The sequence below is a fragment of the Bombus vosnesenskii genome, unplaced genomic scaffold (assembly GCF_011952255.1).
Source record: "Bombus vosnesenskii isolate JDL3184/JDL3185 unplaced genomic scaffold, Bvos_JDL3184-5_v1.1 scf7180000014105, whole genome shotgun sequence".
Taxonomy (NCBI): Eukaryota; Metazoa; Arthropoda; class Insecta; order Hymenoptera; family Apidae; genus Bombus; species Bombus vosnesenskii.
In genome coordinates this window covers 5,345,120-5,360,749 of record NW_022883371.1, presented here as the reverse complement: position 1 = coordinate 5,360,749, position 15,630 = coordinate 5,345,120, and the positions used below count along the sequence as shown (strand labels likewise).

The following is a 15,630-nucleotide window of genomic DNA, read 5'->3' as shown; positions in this document are numbered from 1 at the left end:
ACGTACTTATCCTGATTTACTTGATTAGAATACACAAGTCAACCGGTTGGATTTGTTCCAAAACGAAGTTGTTCCTTTCAACGGTACAACCATCCGGCCTAATCGGTGTTTTCGAGCATAGGAAATCAAATGCACGCTTAATTCGCATAACCACCACTAAAGATACATGTCTGCGATTCTTTGGACCAACATCGTCCCTTCTTGTCATTGACACCGATAATACTGTTCATTCAACGAACATCGGTGATGAAAATTACTCTGCACTCGCGAACAATGAACTGTCTCGATATAGAAAAAAAGGACGAGTACAAACTCTATATTTAGATTATCTGCATATATTCAAAATTTTTTCGTGATTATTTTTGGTCTAAATAGTTCGTTCGAATTTCGAGAAAAGAACCATAGCTATAGAAACGACAAGCTGGAAGATAAGATGCTGCCGACTCGTGGCAAAGTCTAGCATTCGTTGATTAGATACGAAATTATAAAGGTTCGTGAACTTAACGAACAAAGCGGCGAAATAGAGCTACGGTATCAATCGTTTAAAGAAATCATAAATATTATATTATTATTCTTCTTAATAAGATACAGTACATGTTAATAGATACATGTTCTATACATGCATAAGATACATGTTCTATAGATTTTCAGTGTACAGAAGATATTTTTTGAAAGAAGATTGGCTGCACTGCGACAAAACCGCCCGATTAAGTGTTATTACGAAAGTACGATGTTTATAATACCTACGGTAGGTAAGGTCAGCGTATTGGTGATAAGGTCATTGCAAGAATGACGTACACGTCCTTCGGCTGTTCGTCCTCGAATGTAAAGGAATTAATTTTTAATGAGAAAATATCTGGTTTCATTGAAGCTTACACAAAAAAAATTGGCTTACAGTAGCTCACAAAAATATTCAGACACTTGTAAAAACCTTTTATAAGTATATTATGTGTGTTATACGAAACATTTTGAAATTTTATTAGCGCTATAATAAGTCTTGACTATTATGATTATATCAATTATATTATATTACAGTAATAACAAAATTTTAATATGTTTTATATAATATATACATATTTCCTATGGTAGATGTTCAAATGCTTTAGTGAGCCACTATACATTTTCAATTTGACTTTTAAATGTCACAAACAAATTTTGGGGTCAAATATATTGTCGTTCGCACAGTGAAATTATTATGATAAATAATTTCATGTGAAACAATATTCGAAAAACAATATCGATATTCTCCGATCAAGATATTTTCCTACAATAGGGCATTGACGTACGAACAACCTTTGAACGAGAAAACACCGGTTGCAGTGAATGACCCTACGCCCTTGATACTCTCGAAACACGTTCACTCCGTTTGAAACTCACATTTAAAACGAGTACTCGCGCAACGCGAAAGGGAAAATTGAACAGTTGAAATGGTAAATGATGTAAGTGGCAGAAGTGCAGATTTTCAATATAAACAAGAAATGTACTGGTTCAAGATAATGCCGCTAACGATTTTAACTGTACCTTGCCATAACCCTAAAAAGCTAAAACAAATTCTAGCACTTGCAACGTTTAAATCTGTATCTAATATAAAATTTAGTACTATTTGAATTCCTCAATTATCAAATACCGTAAAAGCAGCGATAAAATTAGATAAATTTAACGCTGTTACTATAATGCATTGCAACATCTTGAGAATTAGTGTTCTTAACACTAGAACCACCATAATGCATAAAATAATCATTTTTTAATTTTTCGCAAATTTATCGATTTGGATGGTTGCATTTCTGCCGATTCGAATGACTTTTTATAAAATTTTATATGTCTTTAATTTTCGTACTTTAATCGTCGGTAGTTCTAGTGTTAAAGCAGCGCATTGCACGTCTCGCCGAATGTTGGTATTCCCACCGATCTCGATAATCATAAGTCGAAGATATTTGAGAATTCGAAAATGCAGTTTCGTCCCGAAATTCCGGACGTGTTTATCGAGATTCGAATATCAGCAGGAGGTTGGTTTCCTGATTTTACAACTTTCCAGCGAAACGAATGAAAAACAGAGAACAGTAACTAAATATGTATGCAGTTTGTGGAAGGTGGTAGTATGAAAGCTACTCACGTAAAAAGCACGAAAAATTCCAGTGCTCCTCTCTGTTATCGCTGCCTGTGATCGAGATGAGTTTCTCGATCATGTAGGGACCCGAAGAAGGAGAAGAAGAAGAACTTTCAGTAGGTCTCGAGTTTGATATTGGTCGTAGCCGGTATCTTCGGCCTCGTCGTCCTCGGCGTCGTCCTCCTCGTAGCTCCTGTCACACATGCACTGTGCATCGGCCACGAACATGCGGCCATTGCGCGGCACGCAGTCAATGAACCCGCATTGCTTTTCAACCGAGAGAGTCTTCGCCTTTTTTTCCCTTCTTAAACCCCGGAACGCACTATCGGCCGGCCTCTATCCGCGGATCTTCGGCCGCACACTCACGACATATATTCCGGTGGCGGTTTTGCACGAGGAACACCCGACCCTCCCGGTGTCACTGGTTCTCTTACCTCTTCCTGCGCCGTGTCGTCGTTATTTCTCTCTCTCTCCCTCTTTTTCGTATATATGTGTATATGTGTGATACGCGGGTGCGCACGCGCGTGTTTCACGTCTCTCCTCGGTTTCGCACGTGTATATACGTATGTATACGTCGCGACGAAAATCCCTCTCCGTCCCTCTTTTATTTTCTCGTTCTCCCTCTTTCTACCTTCGTACGGTCGTTCAGTGACCCGCTCTCTCTTTCTCTCCCTCTCTATATAACACCAATACACGCGACTACGATTTTTCACCAGTTCTTTTCTCTCTCGTATTACGGCTCACGACTCAAGGGTTGAGAAGCGAATACGACGTATAACCGATAGGTATACGATTTAGATATAGGATACGGGATCGCGATGTTGTACTATGAGCACTCGTATAGACTCTGACTCGTATTGGAGTCTCGTGTCCCCCCCGAAGTTCGACCACAGCTTCACGACGCGACACTCGCGGCGGTCGGATGCAGACTGAATCGGACGCTACGTGCCTCGCTCGTGTATTGCCAGAACGTCCCTCCCCTTATCCACCCTCCCTCTTTTTCACTCGTTCCTCTTTCTCTTCCCCCTATTTACTTCTCTCTTCACGGTGGCTATCAGCTCGTGCCAGACCCCAGGCTCATTTTTACTGGCGACGGCGACGCGCTAACGTACAACTAGAACGGAGGGGAGGCGACTCGCTCGTGAAATTTCAAAATCTTTTTGTTAAACGATGCTTCCTACTTTTCCTATGGATTATGGGCCGACGACATAATGGGCGCATATTTAAATGGTCAAGCTCCGTTACCAAACGACTATCTTTTTTGTTTGATTTCAATCTTTGGCAAATTTCATTAATATGTTTTTTCTTCTTTTCGTTACGAAGATTTGTACATTTGAATTAACTTCTTGAAAGTTTGAATTCAATGAAAAAGTATTTAGGAAAGATATACGTGTTCTTACGCACAATTCAATTGTCCCTCTAATTTTGTTTCTTTTCTTCTCTTTCTTTATGAAAATTTGAAATTTGAATTAAATTTTTGAAAATTTGAGGTAGATGACAGAATATTTAGAAACGGTGTGTGTGATACGATCTCAAGCACAATGAATTTACGTCGAGTAAAACAATGCATAGAATATTTTTAATGACTGCATTTTCTCCACAAATCATTAACCTCCTGAAGAGGGAGAGTTTATGATTTATATATATATATATAAATCATATATATATATATGTATAAATAAATGAAATTCTATACATGTTAGACATACCTTCTATATTCAAATCGTGTAACGATGTGTTTAATATATCATAATCATGTAGTAGGATTCGAGTAAATTTGAAAATTAAATTTGCAAGGTTGATAATTTTTTGTTTTATCTCCAAAACTTTATTTTCTGAATATATATTACAAACTTGATATATTTTTACTTATTATAATTAGATAAAACTATAGAAGGAATTATTTTACTAGAATATCTTAGGGGTTCACTTAATTCAGACAATTAAAAAACCAAGTTCCTCTAGCTATTTCGCTATGCTTCAAAGCCATAATTATCATAGTTTGTTAAATCCTATTCAAACTTTATCATGAATATCATCCTCACAATTTTGAATATCAGAATTAGAAAATCCCAATTCCTCGTCTTTTTGAGAAACCAGTTCTATGATAGCACTATGATCAACAAATGATATTAGCGCTTTTTAGAAATACATAAAAAACGAAGGAAATATTAAAACATAAAACTTACTTTAATACATCGCCTTCAAAGCTATTCCAGCATACTGTTCCCGGATGTGTTATTTTATACTCTAACATGTTATTGAATTGTTCTTGTAATTTCTGTAATTAAATTATAGATAATTGTGCAAATTCATTAAGTACAAATTTTATTTTACAGATACATCTATTTTTATACCTGAATAAGTTGTGCACTTTGCAAATCGCAAGCAAACATTTGATTGTTTGCTAAGCTGATAAAATAGTTTCCTCTTTCTTTTCCTGAAACAATTGAAAGTATTATATACACAATATATATACAATTGTAAATTATATATACACAATATATATTGTGTTATATATACGATTAAAAATTATGTAAGCAACAGAAGGCACATACTTATAGACATTTTTGGAGCAGTAAATAATAAAATTGGCGCGCTAACGCATGTAGTATCATGCAAATATATCGCTGTCGAGAGTTGCTTTGTAAAATATGTAATAAATGGGTTGGGATATTCCCTAACTCTATCATTTACACTTGACGGATGTATAGTAACGCTGCCATCTTCTGGAGTCCATGCTCTGGTTCCATTTTTTGTAACTCTCCTGAACATAAAATAAAATTTAAGGTATATTTCCGCTTTCATTATCCTTATTATTGTACTAGAAACTAGACATACCTTATAACAGCAATATTAGGATACAATGCAGCACATACTACTGCTTTCACTAAGGTTATGTTACTGGAGTTCCTGTTAGCATTAATGTCAGCGGGATTTTCTGAGTCCATAAATTTCATTCGACACAAATGTTGAGCAAATTGAGTTTTCATTTCAGAAAGTAGTTTGAGCGTACTAAAAGAGAGGAAATATTCCCTACAAAAAGAACTTGCATAACTTTTTTTATACGCGATCTCGAATCTTCTTAATGCTTCAGATAACGCGATGTGGTCGCTAAATTGATTCATATTTAATTCGAGTTTCTTTTTTCGTGCGTCTTCCTCTTTTCCAAGTGGACAGTAAAAAGCATCTTTAAAACTAAGACTCGCCGCGATTGCAAAAACTGGTTCTACACACGAAAATAATGATGCCCATATGATCATTTTCCCTAGTAAGAATAAACAATAAAATGATTATTATATAGACTTATTAATAAAAAATATTAATAAAGATATAAATTATGTAAAATTATATTTAATATATAAGAATAGTACCTGTACGTGGATCTAGAGGTAATTGAGCCAAATGATACCCCAAAGGAGTCAATTGTTCCTCGTCATCCAACGCGTTGAGAGTTCGGAGTAAATCTAAAGATAGATCTATAGCTTTCATATTTGGGGGATCCATAACACTTGCTAAGAAAGTTCTAGCTTTTCCCAATTGTAACATTTTTATTTGTAAAATAACTTCCTCTAAACGCGTCCTTAACATTTCGGGTAAAGGATACTGGTCTAGTGCCATTTCTCTAGCTTTTGAGTACAAATGATAACAGACACCAGGTCTTACTCTAAAAAGAATATAACATACTATTATTATAATAAATATTTTAAATAACAAGAAAATTTTTTTTTAGGATTTTGTCTTTGAATGTCTTACCTGCCTGCTCTACCTCTTCTTTGTTTAGCATTAGCTAACGATACCCATTCAGGTTCCAAAGTTTGAACATTTTTTTGGAGATCGAATTTACCAAATTTCATTTTTCCACAATCAACAACATATACTACATCTTCAATAGTTATAGAAGTTTCGGCTATCGAAGTTGCAATTATTATCTTCCGAACTCCTTCAGGTGGTGTTTTAAATACGAGCTTCTGATCGACAGTTGGCATACGAGAATGAAGAGGATAAATAACATACTGATCTACAAACATTAAATAATTTGTTTAAACCAAAATTATGATGAAAATAAGAGTTTTATATTAAGTGCTATATCAAATATACTTACTTTGTGGATACTGTCTATTTTCCAGCATAATTTTATGTAGCTTTATTATATCCATCATACCAGGAAGAAAAACTAAAATAGCTCCAGGATCATTAGTTTTACAAATGTACCTAACTAATTGTTCTATGAGATCAAGAGACAATTTCTCGCTGTTTGGATTCCGTAATTGTTCAATTACTTCTTTTGAATATTTCTTCTATAATGCAATAAATTAAACAAATAAGAGAAAGAATAAATATAGTATAAATAATCATAGAATAAGAATACTTGCCGTAGCTATAAGCTGTCGTACATAAGGATATAGCACATCGTGAAACTCATCCCTTTTTCGTTGTTCCTGTTTATATTTTTTGATATGTTTTCTATGATCTTGAGGTATTGCAGTTGATGCGGGAAATTGATATCTGTAATTCAATTGTATTATTCAGTTTATTTGTACCGCAATTGTTTACCTATATTGTTTTTATCGAATATGAACTTACTCTGTAAAGGATAGGATGTCCTCTAAATAAAATTCTGTTACTGGATAAGTAAAGCCAGGAATATGAATCATTGGGCAATCATTATAATAACTGGAAAATCTTTCAGAGTTAAGTGTTGCACTCATTAAAATAACTTTCAAATCAGGTCTCTAAAAAATGAATTTTTTTATATAACGGGAATTAATACCATTAAATTTAATCTAGATGTAATTAAACGTACTTTAGGGATAATTAGTTTCAGTAAAGCAAGGATGAAGTCACTTTCAGTAGATCTTTCATGAATTTCATCTAATATAATATGAGAAAATTCTTTTAAGGCTGGATCACCTTGCATAAATTGCAGTAACATTCCAGTAGTACAAAATGTTATGCTGCCTTTATCTCTCGGTAATACTCTACAAATAAAAAACAAACAACACAATCCAACCTTTAGTTGAATTAACAGAAGAAATAAGAAATAACATACTTTTCAAGTCGGATTTGAAAACCAACAGATTTACCAAGCCTTTCTGCTCTCTCAGCTGCAACTCTCTCAGCAACAGATATAGCTGATATCCTCCTAGGTTGAGTACATATAATTCGCACAATGCTACCATTTTCTTGTTCTATTTGATCATCCAATATATACTGAGCAACCTGTGTTGTTTTTCCACAACCTGAAATGCATCTGTATAATAATTGTATGTAATAAACTATTCAAAAAAGCTTGTGAATATGTTATATTAGCAACCTTGCATTATATAAAATCAATTGTATTATTAATATGAACTCTGCAATGAAATACAAAAAACTTACCAGTTTCTCCACTTATTACAATAACCTGATTTTCCTTAATCAAATCTAATATTTTTGATCTTTTATGATATGATGGTAACTTTAATCTGAATTGTTTCATGTTTTCATATTCCTGCGTTGATTGCAATGTCCTATGTTCATTTAATAATTTTTTATCTAGTTCAATATCTCTTTCTAATTTTGATTTAACTAGCAAAGCTCTGGCAAGATTTTCTTGCATATTACCAGATACCATATTCATGAATTTTCTTTTAAATTGGGAGTCACGAATGTGCACATATTTATTTTCTAACACATCATACGTATCCTCAGTGTATGCATTGTTATATAATTTTTCATAATATCCTTTAGAATTGTTTAACACGTGTTCAATTTTTTCTTGAAGATGTTCGGGTAACTTAATACCTCGAGTTTCCTTTTTTTTGGACTTTTGTTTGGCCTTATCTCTATAATAAAGCCCTATTTCTTTGCCTCTCAACCAAGGTGGATGTCCTCCTCCTCTGCCTCGTCCATGGCTATCACGTTCAAAATGTGATCCTCCTGACTGAGAACTTTCACCTCTATCTCCTAAATATTAATTAAATATAAAATGCAGTGAACATAAAATCCTATTAAAAACTACAGAAAATTATTACATTTAATTGTAACATCTTATTTGTATGTATCAAACCTCAAAAAATCTAACCTCTAAATAATCGACATTGTCATCAAATCTGGGAAAAATAATTAGATATGTTATATATATCAGATGCTATATATTATCAATTTTTTAACTTTAAATGAAATTATACAATATATGGAACATAATTCCAAGAAATAGAGTAATTGCACAAATATAACTATATTGTCATATCTTCAAAATAATTTTATTTACCATATCTATGTCTCGAATACATTCTTTGTGCTGAAAATAGTCCGTAAGGACGGGACATTCTTTTTTAACTAATCGTATGAAATCATTAATGTTACTTGTCCGTTACACATTCTTTTTTAACTACTTAAATATTGACAAATTCGCCGCTCTATTTAGAAACACTATATCCTCAATTTTCACTAAAAGCGACTCTAAAGCTGGTTGATTGGTGCACGCTACATCCAATCAACATTTAGCTTATGTATTTATTAATTTCAAAAAATATCCTCTATTAATTTATATGTCTCGATACATAATTAACTTAACACACAAAAATTATTCTTAAAAGATTAAATAGAAATTGTTTTATTTCTACCAAGATCTGGTAGTAAACAAAATTAAGGTAATATAAAATTATATTTAAATAAAATAAATGTAGGAAAAAATGTTGGGAAATAAGTTGAATGTCAGATTTTTTTACTATTATTATTATTTCATTGCAATATAAAATCTTAAATAGATACTCTAGTTAACACGTTAATGGCTGGTCTGCCGGATTTTGTTGCGAATGTATACTGTGAACATCGTTTACTCAACATCTAGACAAGTACCTATACTAATCTGTAAAGACATGAAAAGTTGAGCAACGGATCGGCATAAGAAAATGGGAGGCACAGCTCTTTATCGCCATTGATATGTACATGTCTAGTATGTATACATATTATATCGTATACTAAATATATATATCAGTATTTATCCCCCAGCTTACCATCACGCGTTATTACATTATCGTATCTATATATATAACACTTTTGACCAATACAATTGCGTATCTTTACGATTGCATTGGGTCTACAAGAAATAACCAATCAGACCCACATTCCTTTGCCTACCCATCTTCTCATCTCTACATAATATAATAGTATCTAGTGCTACGCATAGTACTTACTATAGTACCTGATAGTACGAAGTTAGTACATGCATACAAGAAATCAGCATGGGTAGCACGGAGGTAACACCGATCCCAAAGAAATTAAACGAAAGCAACGATATCGGTGATGTTTACGGGCCGAACTTAAAAATCCTTCCATGCAATAATCAAGTGAAGGAACTGCAAACTATATTGCGAGACAAGTAAGTAAACCGACGGCGAAAATGATTCGTGTATCGACGTATACAAAGATTTTTTTTTAGCTTTAAAATGCCGGCATGATGCCGGCGCATTGTGTCATTGTGTCGTTTGCCTCCAATTAAACAATTTAATGGACACAATGCATATCCGTTTACAGAAACACCACGAGGAGCGATTTCAAGTTCTACGCCGACCGTCTGGTGAGTCTTGTTTTTCTATTTAATTATATGTTCTGACGCATTGTCATGTATTTTCGAGGTAATATTTATTTGTTTTAAGCACTTACGACTAAAACTGCATGCATCATGAGTGAAACATATGTTTTATAATGAGTAGAAATTTAATAATATTTGTCCCTTTTTCGAGAACAAATCGTTTCGTCAGACGTGGCCATTCTTCCACTGTACGCATCGTGTTTTCATGCTTTCACCGAAAAATATAGTTAATTCTATCTAATGAAATCTATTTTTGTATTTTCTGTAATTAGAGATGATATTAATTTGATATTTTTTCTGTAGAATTTATTACAAGTAATTGAATTGTATCAAATCGATATTTTTATGGTAATAGTATTTTTTAATTTTATGACTTACATATCTATGATAAGTTGGGGATCATGTACACAGCAAATTAAACATTTCTAGATAAGGCTAGTGATAGAAGAAAGTTTAAATCAATTACCTTTTTCGAAATGTGTGGTAACTACACCAACTGGTGCCAAATACAATGGTTTGAAGTATCAGAAAGGAAATTGTGGAGTGTCTATAGTAAGAAGCGGAGAAGCCATGGAACAGGTATATTTTATTAATAACGATTTGTAAAAGCATATTAATTATAATGCATTTTCAGGGTTTAAGAGACTGCTGTCGTAGTATAAGAATTGGAAAAATATTAGTTGAAAGTGATGCAGACACCCACGAAGCCAAAGTAGTTTATGCAAAGTTTCCAGATGATATATCTGAAAGGAAAGTCTTACTTATGTATCCAATAATGAGTAAGTGTAACAGCTTTACATCATACATCTAAGTTCTTTTGTGTACAATATTGTAAAACCAATGATTTATTTTAAATGAAAGGTACTGGGAATACTGTGATAAAAGCAATTGCTGTCCTAAAAGAACATAATGTAATTGAAGAAAATATCATTTTATCAAATTTATTTTGTACACCAATTGCAGCTAAGTCTCTAGTCACTGCCTTCCCTCAGGTGTGTATACTTTCTGATTATAACAGTATCTTATTAGATGCTTTCTTTCTGTCAAACACAAATCATAAGATTATTTCATTAGGCTTTAAACTTTCTTTAAGTTCACTTTAAGCCCAAAAGGCAGATTAGTTGCCGATCCTGAAATCATAGGCTTGATAACAAATATTAACTTTTTAACAGCTTTTAAAAAAGTGAACTGCCTTAAGACATTCTCTACTGAATGTATTAATTAAGTTATTTCGAACTATTTTTATATTGTAAACATATCTTACTTGTTTGAATGAAAATAAATTTTCTTTTACAGATGAAAATTTTAACATCAGAGATTCATAGCATTGCTCCAAATCATTTTGGACAAAAATACTTTGGTACGGATTAATTATATTTTATTAGCATATTATATCATAAGTTAGTATCTACAATAGATGAACTGATAGAAAATCAGGTGCAGAAGGTAACATGTTTCTCTAAAGTATAATCATAAAGCATAATACAGTTTATAGAAAGAAGTCCTACAGGAAAAAAGATATTAATATTTTGTTTATATCATTACCACTGCTAACTTTTGTAAGTTATTTTTGATTTATTGCAAGGAAATATCAAACAGTGTGATCAATTGTGTAATCATAATACATAATTCATCATCATACAAGAAGTACATATTTAAAATAGCAACATCATTTTTTATGTTCTGTTATCATTACACTTCTGACTTGCAAATACCTTCTTAATTTTTTATTTAAATATTTATACATAAAAAAGATGAAAATTCATTAAACATGGTTATTGCATAAGTTTTAGTACAAAAAATCTCCACGCAATTGTTAAAATTGCACATAGTAAAAATGTGCACATTTTGCACAATGTTTAAGTTACTTATCAAAATAGTCAAAGAAAATGCTTTGACTATTACTTACAATTAACTTTATTATTTAATAATTTTCAGTATTGATATCTATTATTACGCTTAAATAGCATATATATAAAATTTTATTAATATACCTAAACAGAAAAAATCAATATAGTACAAGTTATATCTAGAAGAAAAGTGTTTCTTAAAAAGTATTGAGAATTTTACATAGCGTTGGCAATACTGTATTATGTAATTCAAGTTTTGTAAAAGCATTTATCTTGTTTATAATCTTATGTATGGTTTACAAATTAATTTTTATGGTATTGCAGAATGTATAAATATAGATTTTAAAGGTGTGGTACTTTAGAGACACTTTTCATGTATGGTTCTCAATTTGCGATTTATATTCATAATCTTCATAATCTTCAATAATAAAAAACCCCTTTGTTTATTAAATCAATATTCCCGAAATATTGTATAAAAAACGTGAAAGAACGCTTTATGTTTATTCTTCAACTAATACCTGAGTGAATGTATACAGATATGTATGTATTTTGTTCTCATGTATTCAGAGTATATACTTTAAAAACTGTGTATTTATATTTGTATTTAAGAAATCATGTGAACCTTCTGTAGATTGATTTTCTGTTCTTAATGTATAGTTGTAAGTAATATGTTTTATTATTATTTAATTCAGATAAATCAATCATATATAGATTGATTTATCTTCTCTGCATAATATAACAATTACAATCTTTTTTCTATTTTTTGCTCTATATACTGTGAACTATGAACTTCAACAGAACAAGTAATCCCACAGTAAAACATGCATTATATGATGCGCAAAGTGTAATGAAAAATATCTTTTATGTAATTATTTATTAAAATTATAGTTCAGTGATTGTTACAATTTTAATAGCAACAAAAAGTTAATTTTTTAAAGCATATTTTAGGCCAATGTTTTGTGAATTTCACAAAGTATGATTTTGTTACAGAGTAACAATATATAACGTCTTTCAAATGCTATGTAAAAGAATATTAATTTTCTCACAGTTTTTTCATGTTGCTATAAATAGTAACTTATAAAATTTATAAAAATGATATTAATTTATAATGTGAACTATGATATTGGAAATTTTGTATACAACGTAAGTTATTTGATAATTTCCAATAGTTTCATACAATTGTAGCAAAAAAATATAAAATAATGCAGAATATTTCATTATCTGAATGATAAAACAGAATTTTTACTTAATAGTTAAAAATGCAATTTGCATAATAATGTGGTAGTCACTCTACAAGTTTAGATAATTGTTTTGGGATAAATTTGTCGTTAAAGCAATTATATAATTAATAAATAAGGAAATTATAGAAATACTTTGTTTTTGAGTACACGTCTTAAATTGAATTTAATAAGTATTGCAAGATGTATTTAAGTAATATTATTTATTTATTATTTAAACATCTTGTTCTTCAATTTGTATATAAATAGTATTGTATATCAAGATAGATATGTATTTTATTGTAAACATGGATCATCATGGATCAATGAAATTAATGATATGAGAACATTTAATATCTGCATAACGAAACATGATATTTTGCATCAACAATATGTTTGGCATTAGTATTTCGATTTTCTCCTAATTCTCATTATAATAGTGTCAACTGTTGAGTTTAATTTTGTTTTAATACATGCTAATAGTGTGTGAATAAGTACAAATATTAACATAATATTCAACATAGTACTAAACATAAGTTTTTGAAAACATACACCAAAATGATGTATGACAATGTTACTTACCGATACTAATATGTGATTTCATTTTTCATAAATAGTCACATATATCAAATTAAAATCATTTGTTATAAAATGAAGAACCATTTTTATAATTATTATGTATTACTAAAGTACATACAAATTTTCTAACTATGGAAAATGTTAAAAAAATGTAAATTTATGAAGCTTATCACTACCTATATCACTATCATATTAATCAGATTTTTTGTGTGACTGTTGAATGGTATCTAGAATTGATGATGCAGCTTTTACATGTAATAATCTTTTTTAAAAGTATAATTATTATATATTATCTTTTATAACTTTTCTTTACTGATTTCATTCTTTTTATTTCTTTTTATTTTTTTACTCCTTTTTCTATTATGAGACATACAAGGTTTAAACTCTGAAAGTCTGTAGACCCTTCAAAAAACAATTTACCTTGAAACGTGCCTATAAAGAGAGCTGCATTACAGTATCTAGAGCTGTGATTTTAAGAACCATATGTGCATTATATTATATCATTTGAGTGTACACAGATGTCTGTTATTACGAACAATACTTGTACACCTGTTATACTGTAAGTTACCACAGAGTAATTTTCAACGTTTATAGCATTCACAATAAATTTATATTAGTGAAAATATTGTATAATATGTATATCTTGAGAAATATGAATAAAATTTCACAGCAAGTACTAATTACCCAACATAAACAATTTAAAATAAACAAAACTTTACAAAAATGAAACGTGATTTATTTTTTTATTCGTTTGTGAATACAAAGACATACTTTAAAAGCAAATGTTTTAAGGTACATTGCCTTTTATTTTAAATAAAGTGATATCTTTCTATAGCTGAAGTATTCCTTCCTATTACTAAATATTTAAAAAGAATTTGATTTTGTTGAAAAATTTTGTACTTGTTTAAATATTATTTTTAATATTTTTCAACAATTTATGTGTATAAAATTTTATTCATTGTATACAGTTATCTTGTAGATGATCTTCATAAAAACTTCAAAAACACGACAATTGTTGTTTCCAGGATGTTCTCGTTTCGTCGTAGGGGAGACTACAAACATACAAGGGAAAGATATTTGAAGAATTTGTGTTACGAATACACACATACGTTATGCAGATGTTAGAGTTTAATTTCATTTTTTAACAAATTTCAATTGAAAATAATTACCAAAATGTTAAGGAATATATTTTTTTAATGTAATTATGCCATACGTTTAAAATATTTCTGTAGTCAGTTTATTACATAAAAATAGCTAATTTATCTATTAAACTTGACAAACTTGCTTTCTACATACTCGATGTTTTATTTTCGTATTTATTAACGTTAATGCTAGTCTTTTATTCATTGTTAATATGGAAAACAAATATTTATTTTTAAAAATTAATGCTACGAAGAATACATAAATATATATGTAAAATTGTTAATACGATAGTTAGATCGATTTTTGAACATCAAATTGACGTGTAACATTACAAAGTATATTAAATTGCTTTTTATTAAAAAGAGAAATATCAGGTTTTATAAAGTTAAAGTAATTTACTTACCAAAAAACATTCCTAGAATGTATAAATTCAATTAATGGCCAGCTAATGTTGATTAGTGACAGGTACATAGGATAGATTCGTATGATACATTTTCATAGATGACAAAGTTGTATATGTGGAATTATTAGACAAATTTTTAAACTTCTCTATTATGGTATTTATTAGTAAATTTTCATATGTATGTAACAATGATTGGCATGACTTATATATATCATGTATAATGAACATTGTTCTTGTAAATATATATTTTCAATACATATAATGTTAAAATTTATTAACTGTGATGCTCATGTCCAACACCTGTTGCTCGTGAATATATCATTCTCTAATAAGAACGAGGTGGACATTTTGATTTGTATGTGTAAAGCTTTTTAATTTCTCTTTTTTTCCTAGTCTGATTTTAATAGCATATATTTGATATTCAAAAGCTGCGGTACGTTATATTAAAATTAGTCAGGCTTTTTATCTCATGCATAAACGTAGTGTAATGAACTTGATACTTTACACCTTCATTTCATAATAAAACAGTTCATAACACTCGCATAAAGCTTTGAATTTGTTCGTGATTAATACCCGTCTATTACCTGATCAGTAAGTGTGTATATCGTAAAACAAACTATGTCAAGCTGTTTGGATGAGTAACACTGCATAAATATATGTAATCAGTATTAAATTTTTTGTACAAACAATAATGAATAGGCCTTTGATAAAAGGGTTTTAACGTCTCCATTAAACTTTCACTCATTTTT

The 15,630-nt window shown here is 30.5% G+C and overlaps 2 protein-coding genes across 4 annotated transcripts; one reads left to right on the top strand and one right to left on the bottom strand.

The window, feature by feature from the left end:
* Positions 1 to 3,912: 3,912 nt before the first annotated feature.
* Positions 3,913 to 8,561, bottom strand: LOC117239606 (ATP-dependent DNA/RNA helicase DHX36). Its single transcript, XM_033505320.1, has 14 exons — positions 8,364 to 8,561; positions 7,490 to 8,056; positions 7,161 to 7,350; positions 6,915 to 7,089; positions 6,695 to 6,843; positions 6,484 to 6,616; positions 6,213 to 6,408; positions 5,864 to 6,128; positions 5,482 to 5,774; positions 4,949 to 5,375; positions 4,666 to 4,874; positions 4,465 to 4,547; positions 4,297 to 4,388; positions 3,913 to 4,220 (listed from the first exon to the last, which is right to left on the bottom strand). The coding sequence occupies exons 1-14, from the start codon at positions 8,419 to 8,421 to the stop codon at positions 4,124 to 4,126; spliced, it is 2,934 nt and encodes a 977-aa protein (XP_033361211.1). The 5' UTR covers positions 8,422 to 8,561; the 3' UTR covers positions 3,913 to 4,123.
* Positions 8,562 to 9,249: 688 nt separating this feature from the next.
* LOC117239556 (uracil phosphoribosyltransferase homolog) lies at positions 9,250 to 15,138 on the top strand. Of its 3 annotated transcripts, XM_033505223.1 has the most exons (8): positions 9,250 to 9,476; positions 9,632 to 9,674; positions 9,993 to 10,037; positions 10,119 to 10,268; positions 10,324 to 10,468; positions 10,551 to 10,681; positions 10,986 to 11,049; positions 14,361 to 15,138. In XM_033505223.1, the coding sequence occupies exons 1-8, from the start codon at positions 9,340 to 9,342 to the stop codon at positions 14,414 to 14,416; spliced, it is 771 nt and encodes a 256-aa protein (XP_033361114.1). In that variant the 5' UTR covers positions 9,250 to 9,339; the 3' UTR covers positions 14,417 to 15,138. The 3 variants fall into 3 exon arrangements, with proteins under 3 accessions (XP_033361114.1, XP_033361112.1, XP_033361113.1); XM_033505221.1 differs by lacking the exon at positions 9,993 to 10,037 and having other exon boundaries at positions 9,254 to 9,476; XM_033505222.1 differs by lacking the exons at positions 9,993 to 10,037; positions 14,361 to 15,138 and having other exon boundaries at positions 9,340 to 9,476; positions 10,986 to 11,358.
* Positions 15,139 to 15,630: the final 492 nt, after the last annotated feature.

Bases quoted from the DNA above. Each gene is read 5' to 3' on its own strand.
- LOC117239606 (XM_033505320.1), bottom strand. From the start codon at position 8,421: ATGTCCCGTCCTTACGGACTATTTTCAGCACAAAGAATGTATTCGAGA. The intron at 6,844-6,914 runs GTACGTTTAATT...TTCATTTTTTAG, and splicing joins TGAAACTAATTATCCCTAAA to AGACCTGATTTGAAAGTTAT. The intron at 5,775-5,863 runs GTAAGACATTCA...TATTCTTTTTAG, and splicing joins AGAAGAGGTAGAGCAGGCAG to AGTAAGACCTGGTGTCTGTT.
- LOC117239556 (XM_033505223.1), top strand. From the start codon at position 9,340: ATGGGTAGCACGGAGGTAACACCGATCCCAAAGAAATTAAACGAAAGC. The intron at 9,675-9,992 runs GTGAGTCTTGTT...TTTTTTCTGTAG, and splicing joins AGTTCTACGCCGACCGTCTG to AATTTATTACAAGTAATTGA. The intron at 11,050-14,360 runs GTACGGATTAAT...TGTTGTTTCCAG, and splicing joins TTTTGGACAAAAATACTTTG to GATGTTCTCGTTTCGTCGTA.